Here is a 13,801-nt window from a genome sequence, read left to right as displayed (position 1 = left end):
GCATAGGATAAATACTGACAGTAAGGCAAAAAAGATCAAATATTTGTAAATACATTGTAAGTATTGTCCTTGACAGGCTAGTTTAAGATAATAAAATGAATAAGCATAATGGAAACATAAATTAACAAAACAATAAATATAACTTTTCTTGGGCAAGCAAAAGGGTTGTTTCCAAGCGCTTTTCCAAAGCTGCTGAGATTGACGCTACTCCCTGCAAACTTGAATAGGCCTGATGAGCATTTCTCCCAACAAGAAAATGTGGACACAAAGATGATTGATGGGACATTAACTGAATAAATTGCAGCACGCATGTTTCAAGAAACTATTCTGACTTACATCATCTTTAGACTTACTTTTCTCGTTAGGTTTTTCAGGATTGGAAACCTCCAGCAAAGCATTCAAACTGGAACCCAGTTTAGAGGCTGCTTCTTCTGGTGTGTCGTAAGTGTAAGGATCTGTTAAAGAAGAGAAAAAAAATATGAAAAATATGGTTAATGCGTAATAATATTCACAAAATTAGTTTCAGATATTAATAGCCTAATTTGAGTTGAGGTGCTTCTCATCAAACACAACTGGCCACTAATGCTTTAGAAAGCCACAGTTATTTCACTTCATACTATTTCCACTGGATATTTTAATCAAGATCTTTTTCACCTTTAGCAGCAGGGCTGCATTGTTTTGTACTTTAATTCTACAACATTATTGGCTCTTGTATGTTTTAAATTATAAGTAAATGTGTTTTCTTTCTTGCATGTATACAGACGGTGCTTTCAGTTTTAGTTTTTTCTTATCATTATGTGATGGTTAGTGAAAGCATTGGGTTGTTTTAGAGAACAAATTAGCTTCATAATGTGATAAGTAGCTAAAACAAGGAACCCACTATTCAATCAGTTTATGTTACTGGCTAAAGAACAAAAGAACATGTGGAATATATCACACAAGAAAAAAAGAGTTTTTTTTTTCATAGATGAGTCAATGTTGTTTGATGTTCTTTAATCAGAACCCAATGGGCCCCCATTGAAATCCAAAGTTGTCATCTCCAGTCCCCATTTAAAAAAAGATTAGGCCTACATACTTTTTCTCACAAACAACTAAAAACAACAGTGGTAAGTAAAGCTTTAAAAAAGATAATTTTTTGGTGGAACATCATCTTAACATCATAATTCTGAGTGCTGAAGTTCAAGTCCTGGTGGCTGCTGGTTTTTGGTCAAAAACAATTTTAAATTAGAAGCTACAGTAGTTACGGCCAGTGAGGTAAGTATTATACAAGCAGCAGTTTTAAAGTTAACTTTTAATTCCCACACCCTTAATTTTTTTTTTCTTAAAGATCTGTTCATAGCTTTTAACTTGTTTCCTGTTTTCTTAACCAATTACCAATTACAAATGAGACCAAGTAAGCAGCAGTTCACGGCCTAACTTGGTCCTATTGGATCTGTGCTGTGTTCTTTCAAGAAGTGTTTGTGAAGGACTGAGAATTACTAATCCGTTCCAGACCACAAATCATTTAGTATACTTTCTCAGAAAAGAGAAATCTGAAATATAAAAAATGAACTGACATGACAGAACAAAAAAAATAGCAATCTATTAAATATTTTGAAAAATAAGCAAGGATTAGCCCTTTTCACAAAATTTGGAAATGACACATTGATGGATAAATCGATTTGTTGTTAGTTTGCCAGCAATGGATGGCGTGTATTCCACTTCCCTATTTCCATTTCTAATAATCAGTTTTTGCAATATAAGAAATATCATTGAAGAACACTAAATAATAAAAAGGCATCAAAACTGGACCAAGACAGAAAAACTTCAGTGGAGGATTTTTTTTTTAGAATTATTAAGGTAAGTCTGTTAACTTTCACATGCCAGTATGCCATACAACTGAACACCAGCAAAACCAAGGAGCTGGTGGTGGATTTTAGGAGGCCCAGGCCCCACATGGACCCCGTGATCATAAGAGGTGACTGTGTGCAGAGGGTGCAGACCTATAAATACCTGGGAGTGCAGCTGGATGATAAATTGGACTGGACTGCCAATACTGATGCTTTGTGCAAGAGAGGACAGAGCCGACTATACTTCCTTAGAAGGCTGGCGTCCTTCAACATCTGCAATAAGATGCTGCAGATGTTCTATCAGACGGTTGTGGCGAGCGCCCTCTTCTACGCGGTGGTGTGCTGGGGAGGCAGCATAAAGAAGAGGGACACCTCATGCCTGGACAAACTGGTGAGGAAGGCAGGCTCTATTGTAGGCATGGAGCTGGACAGTTTGACATCTGTGGCAGAGCAATGGGCGCTGAGCAGGCTCCTGTCAATCATGGAGAATCCACTGCTTCCACTGAACAGGATCATCTCCAGACAGAGGAGCAGCTTCAGCAACAGACTGCTGTCAATGTCCTGCTCCACTGACAGACTGAGGAGATCGTTCCTCCCCCACACTATGTGACTCTTCAGTTCCACCCGGTGGGGTAAACGTTAACATTATTCAAAGTTATTGTCTATTATACCTGTATTTTTTATCACTCTTTAATGAATACAGTAGACCAACGCAAAGTCGCGGTTCAGGGTTCGTGAACTCAGTTGTTCCCGGATTTTTTCTTAGAACCTAACTATTAATTGTTAGCAGAAGTGCAAATATCCATCCATCCATCCATCCATCCATCCATCCATCCTCTTCCGCTTATCCGAGATCGGGTCGCGGGGGCTTGAGCAGAGATGCCCAGACTTCCCTCTCCCCGGCCACTTTTCCGGGAGAATCCCAAGGCGTTCCCAGGCCAGCCAAGAGACATAGTCCCTCCAGCATGTCCTGGGTCTTCCCCGGGGCCTCCTCCCAGTTAGATGTGCCCAGAACACCTCACCAGGGAGGCGTCCAGGAGGCATCCTGATCAGATGTCCGAGCCGCCTCATCTGACTCCTCTCGAAGCGGAGGAGCAGCGGCTGTACTCTGAGTCCATCCTGGATGACTGAGCTTCTCAACCTATCTTTAAAGGAAAGACGTTTGGGAATGCAGTTTGGGATGGTGAAAGTAGTCAATCCAAGAGCGTTATTCATTTCTCCTTGCTGATGATTGACTGCTGCTTTGTGACACGTCTTATTTTTAAACGCACACGATGTCATCAAATCGCCCTGCACCTTCTAAGGCTTCTGGAACTGAGCCTAAGCGCCAGAAGAAGTTTAAAACACTCCAGGAGAAGGTTGATTTGCTCCGGGAACTAAACTGTTATGTTGCAGTAGCGTGCCACTATGGCATTAATGAAAGCACCGTATGCTACATAAAGAAGAATGAAGCAGCAATCTGGAGTACCGTATCTGTAAGTTACTGTGATAGTGCCAAAAAGGAAAAGACCGTAAGGAATAAAAATATCGTCAGGATGGAACCTGCCTTGGCACTGTGGATCACTGACTGCAAGAAGATGGTAACATCACGGAAGCACGGAAATTGTACCAGCAGTTCGCTACAGGAGACAATGTAGCAACTTCCTATCACAATGTTCCTGAAACCTATAAAGAAGAGCCAGCACGAAACCCCACCAGAAGAAGACCCATACAAAGATATGACTCCTCCTGAAGCGCCTGAAGAAGAAGCGCCACCCGAGGAGTTTTAAATCTACTAAAGTTTTAAAGCTACTTCATCATCATCATCATCAATATCATTCATCATTGGTGAGCATCCGTACATTTTACTGTATTTTAATTAAATGAAATTATTATGTATTTACTCCACTTATAACAAAGAAAATGACAGCGCATACCAAAGAAAACGCGCTTGCATGAATTACAATATATATAGCGAGAAAAGCCAAGCAAAATGACACCTTTTATTGACTAACTAAAAAGATTACAATAAGCAAGCTTTCGAGGCAACTCAGGCCCCTTCTTCAGGCAAGATGTAATGATTACATCCTGTGACTCGGTTCACAGAATCTTCATTATCGGCTATGTTACACATGGCTGTGGCAGATAGACAGTCATTTCCAGAGGGTGAGACTTGTCTGTGTGTCTGCCTTAGGCATTGCCAACCAGGATCCCGAGCTGTTTTGTTTTGTGGTGGGTGCGGAAACATGCTGTACCAGTGCATGCACCCGAACCTGACCTGACTTGTATAAGTTTAGAGTCACTATTTAACTCAAACTGCACACCTTTGGGCTACAATTTGCTGTATAAGATAGACTTCTCAGATTTTACACTTGTTCACAAGTTCTTTTCATTTAAAATATCTGGGGCTTTGTGTCTTCTATGACAATTCAGCACAGATTTCCACTTGAAGATCCATGGTTTTCAGCTTCTTCAGTTCAAGCCAGTTTAAGTATTGCACAATGTTAAGCTAATTTCTTGCTCTTTTTTAGTAATAAAACAATCCATTGCAATAAGTATGGTAAAGAATATTCAACCACAGAATAAGTAAAGTAGATTTCATATACAAATTCACTTTCAACATTACCCCATAGACATTCAGAAAGGTATAAAAAAAAAGGACAACCTATCATGTGATTGTCACTTGAAGACATGAAAGCATCTAGAGCAGGGGTGTCAAACTCCAGGCCTGGAGGGCCGCAGTGGCTGCAGGTTTTCATTCTAACCCTTTTCCTAATCAATGACTAATTTTCGCTGCTAATTAACTCAGTTTCCCTTCATTTTAATAGCCCTATTTATAAGGATTCAGTCCTCTGAATTTATTGCTTTCTTCATTAAATGAGAGCCAAACAGAAATGAGATGTGAAACAAGCTGACAGATGACCAGCTAAATTGGAATTTCAAACTCCAACCAATTTTCACTCTAACCAATCTCTTAATGAAAAGCTGATTCTTGCCATTAATTAAACTCGTTATTTAATTCCACAGCTTGTTGCTGCTCTCTTTCTGCCACGGCAGACATTTCGAAAACTGTTGATTTTCTGTTTTTTCTAAGAACATCGTCAAAATGTTTTGGTGACCTGAGAGATCAACCTTACTGAAGCATTCACCTTTCGTTATTTTCAGATATTGTGTGATGGGCACAGGTGAGCTGGTCATGTGGCGGTTTGTTTTGTGTCTCATTATTGTTTGGCTGCTAATTAAGGAAAAAGAGACAACTAAGGGGTCTGAGTCAAGTTAATCAAAACTAAGGCAAAAGAAGTTAATTAGCAGCAAAAGCATGTCACAAATGAAGAAGGACAGAATGAAAAACCTGCAGCCACTGCGGCCCTCCAGGACTGGAGTTCGACACCTGTGATCTAGAGCAGGGGTCCCCAACCACTGGTCCGTGACCCACTACCGGGCCGCAGCCATCTGACAGCCGGGCCGCGAGAGAACTGCCAGCAATGGAGACTCACTCAGACTTTTCAGAACGCTTGGCGGGCGGGGCTTTGCAGTGGCACAGAGAGAAGAGAGAGACCGAGATGAGAGAATATTACAACAAAGTATTTTTATGGTCCCGACAGTTTCCCCATATGACACGAGTCTATAGAAATCTCGTTACTACGAAGTACATTCAGCAGATGCTTTCATTACAACGAAGTGACCTTGAAATGCTTGAACGAATCATCCACAGAGCAGTTAGATCTGTGGTCGCAGCTCAGTTGTACACATTTACACAACGATCCCCAAACAGAAACATTGTAAAAAAAAAATTCTTTCTTTGAACTTTCCTTGTACTGTTTTTTTTTTTTTTGCCGTTTTTGTTTTCTGTGGTTTTCAGTGATACCTTTTGCTTATTGCTTGTCAACTTTTGAAAAACATCCATTGGAATTTAACTCATTGTCACCCTCCTATGGAAACGGCAGACACGAAAAAAACGATAACAGTGTTAATGTTTGTGATGTGCAATCTGTTGGAATGGCAAATGCAAAGCATATGTCTTTGTTATATGCAAAAAAAGAAGAAAAATCTCGGGTTGCAAACGTATGTGAACTGCTTAATAACTTAATAATAATAGAAATGTTATGTAAATTGTGTATAAAACTGCCCCCCCCCACCCCCGACCGGTCTGTGGAAAAATTTGCATCTAATAAAGTGGTCCTTGCTGTCAAAAAGGTTGGGGACCACTGATCTAGAGGGTCTAGAGAGGCCCAACATGATACCTTAACAGGGTGGGTCTTGACAAAAGTCAGCATCAGGGGGTAGAAGGCTAAACATCAACAAAAGTCATCAAACTGTTTGGTTTTAGCTGGTAAATGGAGAAAAGTCAGTGAAATAAACCTAGCAGCATTGATTTTCCTTACTGCATGGCTTCAAATTCCAACCTTTGCTCTTGTTAAAAAAAAAAAAAATACTCTGCCAGTGTTTTGTGTATTGCTGATGAGTCTGTTTCTGCACTGTCAGATGAGGATTTTGAACAATCAGAAGAAGGTTACAATGAGAGTGTTGCTGTAATGTCCCTAAGCCTCAGAGAGAGGGATATCACCATGTAAATTCCTGCAAGTGTAATTTGAGAAGACTATACAGAGAATGTTTCCCTAATTAATAATAAATAACAATCTCTTCACCTTACATTAGCTGTAAAAATAAATGTCAAACTAAATACCTTTGTGGAGTTGTAATACGTAAATTAATAAAATTAGGTTAACTTCTAATAATGGATACAGCTTTAAAAAAGGTTACAAAAGTGATTAGCTCAATCTCAAAGTTTCCCAAATGAAAGTCACAGTGGTAGTGACAGAGTGTTTGCTCTTGCATGATAAGGGTGACCTTATCACGTTGCATTAACTCAGATATCCATCTTTAAATTGCATGACATACTATTTCATTTTTAAAATAATCACATGTAACATAAAATAAATTATGAAATCCTACACAGAAAGATTTTATAGAAAATTAGGTGTTACATTTAAAAAACAGAACTGTAATAAACACAGTTAATACTTAGTCAATGCAATCTGTTTTTGCATTATGATGGACTTACAGTAGCAGACAGGTTCAGAGCCAGTCCATTCCCCAGATTCTTGACAAACTCTTACTTTGGATCCAAACAAAATCAATCCTCTTGCACACTCATATGTCACCTTGTCATCAATGTCGAAGCTATTGCCAGTCCTTCTGCTGCCGGCAGGAACCCCAGGGTCTGTACAAGCCTCTTCATCAGCTAAACAGCAGATTGTGTTAATATTTCCTTTAGAAGATATTTTATAATGCATAACTTTACAAAACTGACCTGTCATATGTATTACATTTGTTTAAAAGTGTATTCAATTATATATTATTTTAAAACTGTGGTTTTAAATGAGAGCACTTAAATTAACATGAAAAAATTGCATCATAAAGCAATTGTGTGCAACTGGATTACAAATCTAAAATCTAATTTAATGAGCTACACAGTGTGCGTCTGTGTCTGAACAGGGACACAGTGAGATTTTTACATATCAATGAAACTAAAATTTACTCTAGAGTTTTCTGTAAATATAGGTTGCATTATTTTTTTCTCAGTTGAAAGGAATACAATAATGTATTTTAACATTTCATTTCATGCTTTAAAAAAATCAGATTTAAAATGTTACTTACATTTTCTGACACAAATAGGTGTGGACCCATTCCACTTTCCATTAGGCTGGCATATCCTGCTTGCTGAACCATACAGCTCATATCCTTCATAGCACTGATATGTGGTGGTGTCTCCTATATAATAAAGTGGCTGAGATGGCTCCAGTGCCCCATGCTGAAACCCTGAAGGGTCTGGACATATAATTTCTGAAGGAAAACATTTAAGAATTTAGCTAATGCTTTAATGCTGAATTAATATACCGTAGTATTATATATTGTCAGTTAAAAAAACTAATTGGACACGGTTCCAGCAAGATGAAACCTCTCAACAGCAAATGATGCAAATTGAAAATATGATTATTAACAGAAAATTAAATAATGTTTAGGCCATGCTGTTACTATTCCACAATGAAATATTCAGATGTACTCATTTCAAATTTTAAAACATTAAAGTTACACAATTGGCCAGTTTAATCCCTTTGACTCACTTAGTGCTTCTGAGCAAGTTAATTAACCTGCATATGTTCAAGTTGTAAAACTGTATATACCTTATATATATATATATATATATATATATATATATATATATATATATATATATATATATATATATATATGTATGTGTGTGTATGTGTGTGTGCATGTGTGTGTGTGTGTAAAATATAATTCTCATATATCTTCATCACCTTTCTCATCTTGGGTAAATTTGTTTATACAGTAATAAATGAAAAATAATAATTCATAGACCTAATCCCACATATGTGGCAGGAATGAGCAGACATCCATGGATGCCTGGTTTTCTGCTTCACAATGACCATTCATAAGCATACAGATGTAGGTTTGGACAGTTAGACATGGATGACTGTCCTGTCTGATTCTAGTATATTTTTACATCTTTTGTGGTCATTCAGTTAGCAAAATAGGGGGAACACAGAGTATGTGATAAAGTAAAAAAAAAAAAAAAGGCAAGTAGAGAAGGAAACAAATAAAAAAAAAGATCAACTAATCCCTACCTCTCATTCCTACTCACTGGTCAAGGTGGTGAGCTCAGAGTCAAGGTCTCCAGCACAATAAAGTACAAATGCAGTCTCGATTCAAGGAGCCTTTAAGTTATTGCTTCTTCTCCTCGTGTCTTTCAAGCAAAACCCAATGAAATAGGCAAGAAGCCCCTTGATACCTTAGAGTGCCTGCTTCTCCTTTTATCCCCGGAGAGGACCACAGAGTACAATGTTGTTATTGTTTTACGTTTTTACTCAAAAATATTTACATCTGGCTAGAATGATGAGTTTACCTCTCAATTGGAAATTCTCTTTATGTTCATATTGCAGTAAGATATACACTCATTATGAATAAATTAAACCTCTTGTGAAAGTACAACTGAAATTGTTATTTTACAATTCATGAAAGTCTTGTTTTAGTACACTCTTTGACAAAATTTCCAGAACTATTTAGTGAATTATTTGAATTACATCATCATAATGCTGTGCTTTTCATAAAAATCATAAAATTGTGCTTTTACAGTATGCTAGATACAATTCATAATATTTCAAACTATTTCAGTTTGTTTTTATTTTAGAATTTTTTAAATAACTTGTGGACTCAAAGCTCATGTGGGAAATGTTCTGTAACTGAAATAGCAAGCAAGTACAAATAAGTTCATTAGAGAATTAATATTTGTGACGTAGTTTCCAAGAGTGTCAAATTACCGACTAGATAACATTTTGGGGTGTACTGTATGTCAAACAGACATTGAGAGGAATTCTGTGAAAGTTAAAATTGTTAGAGTGTCATTGTCTATTAGAATATGCAGTAAACTGTATGTTTAAATGTAGCTCAGATAAAGTAACCAGTGTGAGTATGTGTGTAAGAATATGTGAAATTAACAGCAAAAAAAAGCCAGTCTGGTTTTGTAGACTCTAGTGAGGGATTCTCTGGAGGGATAAGAGGCACTGAAGTAGCACTGGACAGCGGAAGAATTCAGCACCTGGAAAAGTCCTTACTAGACCCTGGAGAGTCCCTTTTTAATGTTGGTGCTGAGGGTGTACTAAAAGTAAATGCTCAAAGGGTAACAGAGCTGAAAGAGAACAAGTAGGAAACAAGTAGGAGCTCATCTAATCAACGTGTGGCAGAAGGAGAGCATGAACCTACTGGCTGCTTGAAATGAGATGTAGGCATAAGATATGTATGGACTCCTGCAGGTTATCTGTGGGTTTGGCTCAGAGGTGTAGTTGATTCCAGCAGCCATTTAACTCACTCTTACATTTTTGAAGAATGTGCCTTATCCCTGATCTTAATATTTTATAACCCATCCCCTATAATAAACCTCACTGAGTGTGCAGTCCGGCTGTGAAAAGAGAAAAAGTAAGGAATTGTTTCCATCTGCTGTGGAGAAAAAGAGACTGAGAGAGGCTGACTGAAACAACAAATAAATTGTACTTACGTTTACATTCTGGAGTTCTTGTATACCGTGCACCATCAAAAGTTTTAAGCCGTGTCCACTGACCAGTCCTCTCACACCTCCGCTCCGGCATAGGGTGGGGATACTGATTTTCAGGACAGTGGTATGTTAATTTACTTCCATACTCAGTCCCTGTCTGACTAAGCCATCCTCCTTTAATGCTCACATCGTCCAAGCTACATGTTACTGGAGCTGAAAGACACAAGTTTGGACACAATTTCAGTCTGCCATGCTGATAAACTCCTTTCTGGAACCCTTGTGACAAATGTAACATTGTAAATTTTAACAAAAAATATATATATAAAAATAGCATTCAATATAAACTGACATGTAATTTTGATTTAAAATTCACTTAATTAGAATTTCAGATTTTCAGCACACATTTATTAAGTTACCAACTAGCAAACACTTGAGACATTGCCAGTAATAAATGTGACTTTTCATTTGTAATTAAAATTTGCCATATTCATACACCAGTCTGGAATTTAAGAGCCAAACATAAAAATCTGACAGAAAAACAATTTGAAGAAAAAATGTAGCATATTTGCAAGAAAGAATCGAGCTCCATTATTTAAACTACATGAAAGCATTAACATAAAAATAATTAGCTTTTTTTTCATGATGGGTAAAACACAAAATTCTAGTATATTTGCATACCTCAGATTTCAGAGCACTATACAGCAGTGTGGATCACAGACAAGCACTGAATGTGAATAGCTCAAGCATTATTAAGTCAAAAAAATTTGGACATGACCGTCACTAGCCTTTGAGTTCTAGGAACCAAGTTGTCTGAACTATTCTATAATATTTCAGTAATCATTTACCTTTCTGATCATAAAATTGGTCATTACAACAGCAAATGATAAGAAGAATTCATAATTAATTGCAGAATTACAGTATATGAGGGTTCCTCTATAGTGACTCTTGGTCTTGCATGATTTGGCTCAAAAACTAATCAACACATTGTCATTTCATAACAGGCTTAAGTTTCGAATTTGGTATTTTTTCATCCAACCATTTTAGCTCTAGACAGTCGTCAAGAAACTGTGACACACACACACACACACAGAGACAGACACCCATCATCGAGGTATCGATATCTTTGGTATCAGGGGATCCTAAAATGTCGAAAACCAGAGATCAAAATTTTTGATGAATCTGAAACTTTCGCTTTTCTCCCATACCGTGGTTCTCAAACTGTGGGATGGGTGCCCCTAGGGGTTCTATTCAATAAGGGCGCGCACAAAAAGGTGACCTTCAAAAGGGCGACCTCAATTGGGCGCGGAGAATAAAAGCGCACATAAATAAAAGCAATCTTCAAAGGGGCGACCTCAATTGAGCGCCGAATAAAGGCGCGCGTAAATAAAGAAGCGCTTCAAAAGGATGACCTTCGGAGCGAATTAAATTAATTGTCCTTGATTATGCTAATAGACCGCATCTCGAATATCTATGTGGCATTGCCCATAATCTACAGCTTCAAGTGTAACTTGCTTTCACCTTTTTATACATTCAGTCATTGCCTTAATCTAATTTTCTGTAATTTTGAAAACAAGGAAATATAGAGAGCTTTAGAAATAGTTCGTTAGAAGTAGTTCGTTAGAAGTTCATGCATTAATTAATTGGATGTTTTAATATTCTTGCTTTCACCTTTTTATACGTTCAATCATTGCCTTTATCTAATAAATTTTCTGTAATTTTGTTGCATTTGCCTTTATTCGCTGCGCCCAATTGACGTCACCCTTTTGAAGCACTCCTTTATTTATGCGCACATTTATTCGGCGCTCAATTGAGGTCGTCCTTTTGAAGCTCGCCTTTATTTACGCGCGCCTTTATTCGGCGCTCAATTGAGGTCGCCCTTTTGAAGATCGCTTTTATTTATGTGCGGTTTTATTCGCCGCGCCCAATTGAGGTCGCCCTTTTGAAGGTCGCTTTTATGTGCGCGCCCTTATTGACGGATACCGCCCCTAGGGGGGCACAAAGTAACAAAAAGGAGGGTGTGAAGATGTAAAAAAAGAAAACAAGAATCGAAAATATGAAAAATACATCAATTGAAACCAAAACAAATTAACTTAAACTACATTCTGATACTAGAAAAATAAATATAGAGTTAGATAAATGTCGTAAAAGTTAAGTAGGTATAATAAAATATGCATATATGATATATCATTAATTAAAAAAGAAAAAATTGGTATTAGTGGGCTTCTTTCAAAAAAACCTTAGGGGGGCTCGATTAAAACTGTTATGAAAACTCGGGTCGCAAATACTTAAAGGTTGAGAAACGCTGCTCCCATAGACAATATATTATGGTTAGGGAGGATGCAAAGCAAAAATTTGAAATGTCTGCCTCATGGTAGTTGGTAATACAAGTCTGAAGGCTTTGGCAAGAACTGAGAACCACTGCATTTATGTAAAATTTGACTCATGAGAATCCAGCCTCACCCTTCCACTGAGCACCATGTACGTACCCATGCAACACCATTTCTATTTGAAGTGTTTTATCAAGTACAGCAGCTGCCTTATTGATTATTTTTGGGACCTGAACAAATGTTCATTTTATCATTTAAATTCAGTTGAATTGTTTTGTCTGAAAGACAATAGAATTCTTTTTTCATTCACCACCAGTAAACAAGCAAAGATAATGAATAATAGCATCGTTAACATACATTTCACAAAAAAAGTACAACATAAATGGCCCTATACCAAAAATTAATAAAAATGACATTATTGAGTAGTCCTTCAGCAGTGACTTAGATGCTCACATATGGCACCCTGGGTCTTGGAGATCATCTAATCAAGGAGAACAAAACCAGGAAGACATGTCGATATTGAAAATTAAAGATTTATATACAAGAAGCAGGACAAATTATGCCAGATATCTGAAGTGATGTCACCAGTACAACAATCAAGGCAGACAGAGAGAGACAAGAATTGCAGCTGAGGTAACTTACAGTGAAAACAGGACCCCTTCAGAGTCACTGCATTGCCTATCAAATCATTCCTTCTCCAGAGACCACTAGCAACAACGCAGTGCTCACAGCAAGCTCTATCTATTGTTTCAGTTTAACTTTCTAGCACACAGGACCTCTTCAAATAACCATAATGCAAAAATAATTACATCTGTTTCTTCGGGGCAGAATAGCAACCCTGTATTGTCTTCTTTATAGTCTAAGCATAACTTATTACTAATTTAGATCATATACCACCTAAATAAAAGGCCATGTGGTAGCCATGTTATTTTGTAAGAGAGTAATCTTAACTGAAGGTTTTCAGGATGGAGGAGCATCTTTTTTTGTTTTGTCAAAGTCAAAACAGATCTGGCACCACTAAAACAGATGCTATGTGAAAATGAAAATATTTCGAAAATTCTACCGAAATAGCAAAGCAATGACCAGCACCAGCAATGGCTTCTTGCATCAGCCACATGGTTACAATTTTATTTATTGAATACTAGACAAACGTAAGATGAAACGGGCACGAGTTTGTGTCAGCAGTGTATGAAGAACAAATGATAAGTAACGAAGAAGTTATTTTGTAATGATTGTAGTCCGCTTTACTCATTACTGTACAGGCTTGTACTGTTAGTTGATGAATTTTCCAGGACTATAGTATAATATTGAATGATGAATGTTCCAGTACAATATGGAATAGTAATAAGTATAAGCACCACAAACCTGGTATAGGTGTATTGAATGAATGCGAAATTGAATCAGAATGTGTAATTAGGCCTCGCCTTTCAGGCCTCTAGAGCTTTAATTGAAGTCGCCTTTCTCTTTGAATTTTTGCAGCTGTAAATCCGCCACCTGCCGCGATGTTGGGGTTGGATGTCGGTCTCGTAAGGTTTTTCGGGCAGCTGCGCAGAAGGCGACTGCGCATTCGGCTTCGGACGGACGTGAGT

The 13,801-nt window shown here is 37.6% G+C and overlaps 1 protein-coding gene across 1 annotated transcript in view; it reads right to left on the bottom strand.

The window, feature by feature from the left end:
* LOC114650987 (complement factor B-like) overlaps positions 1 to 13,801 on the bottom strand; it is a 42,190-nt gene that overhangs the window by 22,916 nt on the left and 5,473 nt on the right. Inside the window, exons 2-5 of the mRNA XM_028800945.2 lie at positions 9,889 to 10,098; positions 7,470 to 7,655; positions 6,874 to 7,053; positions 354 to 455 (exon numbers count right to left, since the gene is read on the bottom strand). Coding sequence (XP_028656778.2) covers positions 354 to 455; positions 6,874 to 7,053; positions 7,470 to 7,655; positions 9,889 to 10,098 — 678 coding nt within the window. The remainder of the gene's footprint in view (positions 1 to 353; positions 456 to 6,873; positions 7,054 to 7,469; positions 7,656 to 9,888; positions 10,099 to 13,801) is intronic.

This window comes from Erpetoichthys calabaricus, chromosome 1 (assembly GCF_900747795.2).
Source record: "Erpetoichthys calabaricus chromosome 1, fErpCal1.3, whole genome shotgun sequence".
NCBI lineage: Eukaryota > Metazoa > Chordata > Cladistia > Polypteriformes > Polypteridae > Erpetoichthys > Erpetoichthys calabaricus.
Note: the sequence above shows the minus strand (reverse complement) of the source record. Positions and strands in the feature narration are given on the sequence as shown.